Below are 10,605 nucleotides of genomic sequence, written 5' to 3'. Positions count from 1 at the left end.
GGGTGGGGCAAACACTCTCACTGTATGTTCTTCATGCATCTCTGCCTGTGGCAGCTGTTTCCCCCTCTGCTGCTTTGCTTGTACGTAGTGCTGATTCCAGGGTTGTTGTGTTTTTTTTGGAGGGGGGTGTCGGGTGCAGTCAAAATGGCCTCAATGGACCCCTCCCTCCCTGACCAAACCCATCTCCCTTGTTCCGGTCACCGTTTCATCACCTTCTCCCTCTGAGCCCAATTCACAGCACCACCCCAAAGGAGACCTCAAGGCAAGTAGACAAGGCAGTCTTCCCCCAGGCTCCTTCTCCTAGAAGCCTCCAAGTGGTTGACAAAGAGCAATCTGAAATGGAATGTGGCCCCCCAGGTCTGTCTCTACCCAATCGTTCTGCCTCTCGCTGACGTAGCAGCGTAGGTATTGCTGGAGTATACTGTTCGCTCTTTCTGCTTGCCCGTTGGTTTCCGGGTGTCTCGCCGTTGAGAAGCTCACTTCGACCTGCAGCAAGCTCATGAGCTTCCTCCAGAACCGGGAAGTAAATTGTTTCCCGCGGTCGGAGATAACCCTCAAAGGATCCCCATGCAACCGGAAAATGTGATCTACAAACAACCTCGCTGTTTCCTCTGCCGTGACCGCATGTGAGCAAGCTATAAAATGGCACATTTTTGTTAGTAGATCGACCACCACCATGACCGCTGTCTTCCCCCGGGACTTGGGCAAATCGGTCATAAAATCAATGGACACCACCTCCCAAGGTCTCCCCGGCGTGGGTAAGGGTTCCAGTAATCCTGCGGGGGCAGCCAGCTCCCCCTTTGCCCTTTGGCAGCAGTCGCACCCCCGTACATATTCCCGTACATCCTCCCTCACCCTGGGCCACCAGAACTGCCTGGTGACGAGCATCATGGTTTTGTGCTGTCCAAAGTGCCCAGCTGTGGGGTTGTCGTGGAGTTGTTTGAGTACCTTCCCCCGTAGGGTCTCCCCTGGTACATACAGAGCCCCCTTATAGTACAGCACCCCTTCCTTCTCCTCAAACCCTCCTTGGGTTTCTCTTCCGTCTCGGAGTTCCCGGATTTTAGTTTGTGCGAACACGTCGTTTCTAGTGAGTCCAGCCAGTTCTCGTTTCCCCACCAAGGTTCCCCCACACACCCATCGGTCCTCGGGGATCACGTGTCGTATCTCCGGCAGCCCCTCTCCTTCCATGTACTCCGGCTTCCGGGAGAGAGCGTCTGCTCTCACGTTTTCCTCTCCTGGCACGTATCGGATTTTGAAGGAAATCTTGGAGAACTCCTGTGCCCATCGAATCTGTCTCTGGTTGAGCACTCGTGCGGTCCTCCAGTATTCCAAGTTCTTGTGATCTGTACAAACCTGGATCTTGTGCTGCGCCCCTATTAGTAGATGTCGCCATCGACGAAACGCCGCATAGATCGCAAGCAGTTCGCGGTCATACACAGTATAGTTTTGCTCCGACTTGTTCAGCTTTCTCGAGAAAAAGGCACACGGTTTCCATTCCTGCTTGCTCCCCCCTAGCTGCAAAAGAACCGCCCCAATGGCTCTGTCGGACGCGTCGGTCTCTAGCCTCATGGGTTTCTCCAGATCCACGTGCAGGAGCTGCTCTTCCGATGCGAACGCCTTCTTCAGTTTTTCAAAGGATTGCTAGGCCTCCTCTGTCCAGACGAACTTCCTTTTGCTACTGAGACAATCTGTGATGGGTGCTGTCAAGTGGGCGAAGTTCTTGATGAACTTCCTGTAGAAGTTGCTGAACCCTAGGAACCTCTGCACGTCCTTCCGGGTTTTGGGAGCCTTCCACTCCAGCACTGCCTGCACCTTGCTTGGGTCCATCGCTAAGCCTTTGTCTGACAACTTGTACCCCAGAAACTCGACTTCTCTGGCGTGAAACTGACATTTTTCCAGCTTGACCCACAACTGGTGCTTCTGCAGTCGTTTTAGCACTTCCCTGACGTCTCTGACATGTTGCTCCTCATTGTCCGAATAGATTAAGACGTCGTCCAAGAAGGCTACGCAGTTCTTGTACAGCAGGGACCCCAACACGTGGTGCATGAAAGCTTGAAAACAGGCGGAGCCCGACTGTAATCCAAAAGGCATAACTAGGTACTCAAAGGCCCCCAGGGGTGTGAACATTGTGGTCTTCCATTCGTCCCCCTCCCTCATCCTAATCAAGTTGTATGCTCCCCTGAGATCAAGCTTGGTAAAAAATTTCCCCTGCCTCACCCGTGTTAAAATGTCGTCAATCCTGGGCATTGGGAAGGTCACTGGTTCCGATACCAAACTGACGGCCCTATAGTCCACAACGAGCCTGGGTTGATTAGTGTCCTTTTTGTCCACAAAGAACACCGGACTGCCCCCTACCGCTTTTGATTCTCTTATGAAGCCTCTTTTCAGGTTCTTGTCAATAAATTCCCGCAACTCCTTCATCTCCCTGTCCGACATGGCATACAGTTTACCCACCGGTAGCTGCGCCCCAGGGAGCAAGTTGATTTGGCAGTCAAAGGGCCTGGGGGGGTAGTCTATCTGCCTCCTTCTTGCTGAAGACCTCCTGCAGGTCAGCATATTGTAGTGGCACCTCCCCTTTCGGCTCCACAGCTATCCCAGCCACCCTGGCCACGGTCATGCTTGGGGTTTCCCCCCCTAGACAGTGTTCCAAGCAGTAAGCGGACCCAAAGGTGACCGTTCTCTGATGCCATGCCACCACTGGGTCATGTTGTGCTAGCCAGCTCATCCCTAATATTATTGGGGGCCCTGCCAGTGAGGCTACGTGAAAGGCGATGGTCTCCGTGTGCCTGGAAACCCTCATTCTCATTGGTGGGGTCTGGTGCGTCACTTCCCCTCCCATAAGTGGACTCTTTGTTACTGCATTTGCAATTGTTCAATATAAAATTTATTTTGGAAAGAGAAGAAATGAGCACTGAACCACTGGTATATTACAAGTAAACTCTTTAGTGTGTTTGCTATTGTTGAAGATAACATCTATTTAGGAAAGAAACTACTTTTGCCATTTTTATGGACATTTATTGTTTGTTTACAAATACAGATGTACCTTGGTTGACAAACAGAATCCCTTCCGGAAGTCCGTTCGACTTCCAAAACATTCGCAAACCAAGGCATGGCTTCCGATTGGCTGATGGGCCCCAGTACCAATAGCCAGAACAGACATTTGGGTTCCAAAGAACGTTCGCAAACACTTCCAGGTTTGTGGGGTTCAGGAGCCAAAACATCTGAGTCCCACGGCATTCATCAACCAAGGTATGACTGTAGTTGCCTCGGTGATACTATCTTGTGTTGAACAACTAATAAAGCAGAATATTGTGTGTGGGCAGTCCAGTACAGTGGTACCTCCGGTTAAGAACTTAATTCGTTCTGGAGGTCCGTTCTTAACCTGAAACTGTTCTTAACCTGAAGCACCACTTTAACTAATGGGGCCTCCTGCTAATGCCATGCCGCCGCTGCGCGATTTCTGTTCTCATCCTGAAGCAAAGTTCTTAACCCAAGGTACTATTTCTGGGTTAGCGGAGTCTGTAACCTGAAGCGTCTGTAACCTGAGGTACCACTGTATAAATCCAGCACTAACGCATAATCACCATCGCTTCAGAGACACGTTGCCACACAAAACCACCAGCCTGGAGAGGCCCACGGTCAGATTCAACAGTTTGCCCAAAATGGTGTTATTCGTATTGCCGTCTGCCGCAGGTGAAATCACACAACTTAAGCAATTTGCGCAATTCGTTACGTAGAATTATGTTGTCACTTCGCTTATTCCACCATATTCTTTTCAACGCAATGGTAGCGCAGCACACGTGAGTGGAGAGACAGCCAACTACGTATCAACTGCAGATCAAAAGCAACAACAACAACAAAAAGTGAAAACCCACTGAGACTCCTTTCTGTTCGGGACATGGGTGTACTTCATGCTTTGCGTGGCGCTCCCAGCTTCAATCCCTGATGCTACCTCCACTTGAAAAAGTCTCCAGCATGAAGGGACAAGAAAAACCCTTCTCTCCCCGGAGGCCCTGGAAAACTGCTCCCAGTCGGAGTAGGCCAGAGGTCCCCAGCCTTCTGTGGCGTTGAAAATGTGCCAAGGGCACATTTGGAAATCTAAGAAACTGCCACGGGCACCACAAAGCGCCCATTTCACAGCATAAAAGCTGGCAATAAAGTGGTACCTTGGTTTCCAAGCGCCTCAGAAGTCGGATGTTTCGGTTTTTGAATGCTGAAAACCCGGAAGTAAATGATATTATTTTTTTCAGTTCCCTTTCTGCCTCAGTTTTCAAACGTTTTGGAAGTTGAACAGTCTTCCAGAACAGACTACGTTTGAAGACCGAGGTACCACTGTGCTCCGAACCTCCTCGCCCTAAACAATAGATAAAACATCGGCACCTCCAAAAAACAAACAAAACATAGGAATCCAAAAAAAAACCCCACACAGGCAGACACTCAAAATATCCTCCAAAAAAGCAAACAAAAAGACCCCCCAGTCCAAATCTCAATTTTTAACAATCTCAAAAATGGGTCCTTCCTCTGGTTTTCTCTCTTCTTTCTCTTCTCTCTGCCTATGAATGAAAGAAAAAGCATCGCTGCTTCGGTGGCAAAACTGAACTGCCTTTCAGAGGCCCCCGGGATCCGATTTAGCTCCACCTCTGTCCCTGGGGCTCATATGTCCTACTTGAGAAGTCTTCTGTGATGCAACTTGCTCGCTGCAAACTTGCAACGTGACACGACACATCTCATTTTGACCAGCCATCCTTTGTACCCGCCAAAAAAACAACCCATCCGCAAGAGATGGGTCAAAGGCCTGGAAACGATGCCTTATGAGGAACGGCTAAGGGAGCTGGGCATGTTTAGCCTGGAGAAGAGGAGGTTAAGGGGTGATATGATAGCCATGTTCAAATATATAAAAGGATGTCACATAGAGGAGGGAGAAAGGTTGTTTTTTGCTGCTCCAGAGAAGCGGACATGGAGCAATGGATCCAAACTACAAGAAAGAAGATTCCACCTAAACATTAGGAAGAACTTCCTGACAGTAAGAGCTGTTCGACAGTGGAATTTGCTGCCAAGGAGTGTGGTGGAGTCTCCTCCTTTGGAGGTCTTTAAGCAGAGGCTTGACAACCATATGTCAGGAGTGCTCTGATGGTGTTTCCTGCTTGGCAGGGGGTTGGACTCGATGGCCCTTGTGGTCTCTTCCAACTCTATGATTCTATGATTCTAAGAGAGGGGTATGAATCAACCTGGGACACAAGAAACAGGAACTCTACCACTGGGCTACGAACCCACCATATTTTGGGTTAATTCCTTTACTCAGGGGTAGTAGACCTCAGGTCTAAAATTCAAATGCAGCCCTCCAGGCCCCTTGCCCTTGGGGCTCTTTGCAGGCCTCACCCCTCCCCAAACCACACCCCTCGGCGTTCTCTGCACCCTCCACAGGGGTCTTTGCCTGGCTGGAATTTGTCTTTGAACTGGGCCTGGATGGAGGACAGAGCGAGGAGTGTCTTTCTTCACACAACCTTCCTTCCCCTGCTGTGCCACTCCCAAAATATGTAGGTCCAGTGTAGGAGTCAGTGAGAGCTAGCGGTTAGAGTTTCGGACCAGGACCTGGGAGGCCAGGGTTCGAATCCCTACTCGGCCATGAAGCTCACTGGCTGACCTTGAGATTGTCACCGCCTCCTCTCAGCCTAACCTACCTCACAGGGTTGTTATGGGGGATTAAATGAGAAGGCCACCTCGAGCTCCTTGGAGAAAAAGGTGGGATATAAATGCAATTATTATTCTTCTTATTATTATTGGACGCGGGTGGTGCTGTAGGTTAAACCACAAAGCCTAGGGCTTGCCGATCAAAAGGTCGGCGGTTCGAATCCCCGCGATGGGGTGAGCTCCCGTTGCTCAGTCCCTGCTCCTGCCAACCTAGCAGTTCGAAAGCTCGTCAAAGTGCAAGTAGATAAATAGGTACCGTTCTGGCAGGAAGGTAAACGGTGTTTCCGTGCGCTGCTCTGGTTCGCCAGAAGCGGCTTAGTCATGCTGGCCACATGACCCGGAAGCTGTACGCCGCCTCCCTTGGCCAGCAAAGTGAGATGAGTGCCGCAACCCCAGAGTCGGCCACGGCTGGACCTAATGGTCAGGGGTCCCTTTACCTTATCATCATCATCATCAATAATAAACTATTCAGGCCTTGTTGGGGCAGGGAAGGCTTTTTTTCAAATTTTATTTTGGTACCCAAGGCACAACAGGAAGCCGGGACGCTCAGGCTACGGGGTGCCTACCTGATCTGTTCTGCCTCTCTCCTCTGCCGTGCCGGCAAAATCCGGAGGGACTTCGACTCTGCAGCTCTAGAATGGGAGCAGCAGAATCTTCAGCGGCAGACAAGGGGGAATGTTGCCTGCGGAGGCCACTCTGCGTGTTGGGGCAGTTGGCTCCCGGCTTGCATCGGACGACAGAGGATCGTGAGGCACCTGGGGAGAAAGAGGCGTGCATCAGTTTGGCGGATAAGCTCCCCAAAATTGGGAGGGCAAAGGACTGGGCCGGTGCAAGCTGGCCTGTTTGGGCAAATGGGGATCCACTCCACCAACCCTCAACCAGCCCCCCAACCTACCTACCTACCTGCTTATTTACAACCAGTCCAGGGAGCTGGCCTGTCCTCCTCCTCCTCCATCTCAGGGCACTTGCACACATTATATTTAAAGCACTGTGATACCACCTTAAACAGTCATGGTTTCCCCTCAAAGAATTCTGGGAAACCACAAGGGCCATCGAGTCCAACCCCCTGCCAAGCAGGAAACACCATCAGAGCACTCCTGACATATGGTTGTCAAGCCTCTGCTTAAAGACCTCCAAAGAAGGAGACTCCACCACATGAATGGGAATACCACATAGAGGGAATGTGGCCTCTATTCCCCTCGCAGAGCTACAATGGGAAGAGGGGCTGGTTGATTAACCTGTCTGGGAACTGTGGCTCTGGGATGGGACCCTCAACAAACTACAGCTCCCAGAATTCTTTGAGGGACGCCATGGTGGGCATCATGCTTTAAATGTATGCTGCGCATGTGTCCTTAGTGTTGCCCTTGTAGAACTCAGTGGGGAGGAAGGTGGGAGCAAAACTGGAATTAGTTGGCTCTGGCCTGTTATTGGCTGTGGCCTCAACCCTGTTATTGGTACAGTTGGTTTGTCTGCCTTCCACCCTACCAGTCCAATGGGCACCACCTGCTTGGCTAATATTGTCCTCTATCAAATCATTTGTGTGCGTGTAAGAAAACTGTCCACCTGAAAACAAACAGCCATCAGTTGAAGTGCCACGATATGGTAACTCATGGACCAGAAAACACTGTTATTGCATCATCTAGAACCAAAACAAATCAGAAGAACATTTCTACAAAGGCATGCAATTATGTATGTATGTGATCGTGCATGCACAGTACAGCCTCTGCCCACTTGCAGATGACAAAGACAACAGCAAGCCTCACGCTAGCTCACTTGAGTCCTTTCCACCGGCCTTCTCAACAAGGCAGATAAGTCACACTGTGGGTGTGCAAGTCAGGTTTTGGGGGTGCCCCAATGGCCATGTTTGTAAAGGGGCAGGCAATGCAATCATAAAGAAGAGAGGTCTTCTCAGCACTTCCAGGAGACCTTTTCCTCATGGTGGACAGCCTTGGCCAGACTTGCTTGAGGACTTCAATATCCAAAGATGTGGTCTCAGCTACAGAATTATTATTAACATGAAACATATTCCACCCTGATCCCCTGAGAAGCAAGAGCTGGGAGCCACCATCCCATGGTGGTTTAGCTAGAAAGCACCTTCTCACAGTCTTCTGGTGATTGCAGCTTTGACCCAGGCGGAATTTCCCGTTTTCCCATGCTGGGAAGTATCTCAAGTATCTTTGCTGAAGTTGATGCCATTTGCTCAAACTGGTCCAGGGAGTCCTTGCTAGATGCATCTGACAGGTTAGGTGGGGACATCAGCCTGGAATGACGGCATCGTCCACGGCCGTTGCCTCTTCTCATTTTGCCAGATGCATTTTGAGGTTACAGAAGAGAGGGAGGGTGGTAGCTCAGAACCCAACCCAACTACTCCAGTCCCCTTTCTTACTCAGACTGAACATTTGCAGCATCTAATGCTACAAAAGCATACGAGTTGCAGAAGAAGAAGGAAAGGTTGGTACTGTATATAAAGGTAAAGGTAAGGGTAAAGGGACCCCTGACCATTAGGTCCAGTCATGGCTGACTCTGGGGTTGCGGCGCTCATCTCGCTTTATTGGCTGAGGGAGCCAGCGTACAGCTTCTGGGTCATGTGGCCAGCATGACTAAGCCGCTTCTGGTGAACCAGAGCAGCACACGGAAACGCCGTTTACGCCAGAGCAGTACCTATTTATCTACTTGCACTGGTGTGCTTTCGAACTGCTAGGTTGGCAGGAGCAGGGACCGAGCAACAGGAGCTCACCCCGTCGCGGGGATTCGAACCGCCAACCTTCTGATCGGCAAGCCCTTGGTTCTGTGGTTTAACCCACAGCGCCACCTGCATCCCTGGCACTGTATATAGCGGAGAGCAAAATATATGTTTTCCAAAGCTATAGATGAGTCAGTCTCTTGCAGCAAGAGTGTTGTGACTAGGGATGGCAGTAGATTCAGTAGATTCAGTTGTGAGATACAGTGGTGCCCCGCAAGACGAATGCCTCGCAAGACGGAAAATCCGCTAGACGAAAGGGTTTTCCGTTTTTGAGTTGCTTCGCAGGACGAATTTCCCTATGGGCTTGCTTCGCAAGACGAAAATGTCTTGCGAGTCTAGAGATTTTTTTTTCGCTTTCCCCCCCCTTTATCTAATCTGCTAAGCCTTTAATAGCCTTTTAGCAGCTAATCCGCTAAGCCTTTAAGCCTTTAATAGCCGCTAAACCGCTAATAGCGCTAATCCGTTAAGCCGCTAATAGGGTTGCTTCACAAGACGAAAAAACCGCTAGACGAAGACTTTCGCGGAACGGATTAATTTCGTCTTGCGAGGCACCACTGTATAATATATATATATGATTTTAGCCAACAACAACAAAATCAAAATCCAAATACTGAGATTGCTCTGAATCTCCCAACTTCCCCCCCATCTCTTCCATTGGTCCTAGTGATAATATTTACAACTGCATACCAATACTATCCAAGTTTTATCCTTCCAAACTATCCATCCTTTCCATTAATTCGCAAGTGTGGTTAAAATCCTACTAATGATTTAACCTTCTCAGTAGATTCAGTTCTCAATGACACGAACCTACCTAATAATTCACACATTCCGAAACAGAAAGAGAACTGAAGCACAGGGTCCAACTCAGATTCCCTAGGACCTCTCCTCCCATCAGAGAAAAGGTCCCACTGAACACAGTGGGCCTTACTTCTGTACAAATTATTATTATTATTATTATTATTATTATTATTACAGTGGTACCTCAGGTTAAGTACTTAATTGGTTCTTGAAGTCTGTACTTAACCTGAAGCGTTCTTAACCTGATGCGGACTTTCCCATTGAAAGTAATGGAAAGTGGACTGATTCGTTCCACATGACGAAAAAACACCCCCTAAAACAGCAATTTAACACAAATTTTACTGTTTCACGAGACCATTGATCCATAAAATGAAGGCAATAATCCATGTACTGTACTATAAAATAAATAAGACAGTATTTTAGATGAAAAAAATTATTTCCAAACTCACTGTTTGGAGGGGGCTCAGGGTCCTCTTCCAGAATCACAATCGGCTTGGCTCCCGGCATTCGTGGAGGCCTCCGAGAGCTCCATAGGCCCCACCAATGTCTGGGTTTGCCTCCAGGCAGTGGCGAGGCCTCCGAGAGCTTGGACAACTTACTTCCGGGTTACAATCATTCGTAACCCGAAAAAATGTAAGTTGAAGCGTTCGTAACCTGAGGTACCACTGTATTTGTATACTGCCCTATACCCGTAGATCTCAGGGCGGTTCACAACCTAAAATTACAATACCAAAACCACAAAATACATAATTAAAAATCAGAACAAAGACAAACCAATAATCTGTTCGCACTCACTGCTCCGCCCACTTTTGCCACTGGCCCCGCCCACCATCTTGTGGCCCCTGAAAGGATATCCAGAACGGAATGTGGCCCCCGAGCGCCAAATGCTTTCCCACCTCCAATCTAAATTATAGCTGGTCCTCGTAAATTCGGCACAAGAAAACCGCTTCAGAGAAGGTCCCTTGATGCTTTTCTTAACCAGTGAGAGATTTTACTTTCTTGGGCTCCAGGATCACTGCAGATGGTGACAGCAGCCACGAAATTAAAAGACGCCTGGTTCTTGGGAGAAAAGCAATGACAAACCTAGACAGCATCTTAAAAAGCAGAGACATCACCTTGCCAACAAAGGTCCGTATAGGAAAAGCTATGGTTTTCCCAGTAGTGATGTATGGAAGTGAGAGCTGGACCATAAAGAAGGCTGATCGCTGAAGAATTGATGCTTTTGAATTATGGTGCTGGAGGAGACTCTTGAGAGTCCCATGGACTGCAAGAAGATCAAACCTCTCCATTCTGAAGGAAATCAGCCCTGAGTGCTCACTGGAAAGACAGATCCTGAAGCTGAGGCTCCAAGACTTGGCCACCTCATGAGAAGA

The 10,605-nt window shown here is 49.2% G+C and overlaps 1 protein-coding gene across 1 annotated transcript in view; it reads right to left on the bottom strand.

Moving 5' to 3' along the window:
- Positions 1-10,605, bottom strand: part of SLC35F4 (solute carrier family 35 member F4) — a 145,448-nt gene that overhangs the window by 15,301 nt on the left and 119,542 nt on the right. The window contains exon 2 of the mRNA XM_080993450.1: positions 6,247-6,446. Coding sequence (XP_080849576.1) covers positions 6,247-6,446 — 200 coding nt within the window. The remainder of the gene's footprint in view (positions 1-6,246; positions 6,447-10,605) is intronic.

The sequence above is a fragment of the Podarcis pityusensis genome (assembly GCF_964106645.2).
Source record: "Podarcis pityusensis genome assembly, chromosome: 1".
NCBI lineage: Eukaryota > Metazoa > Chordata > Lepidosauria > Squamata > Lacertidae > Podarcis > Podarcis pityusensis.
This window is presented reverse-complemented; position numbering and strand designations above follow the sequence as displayed.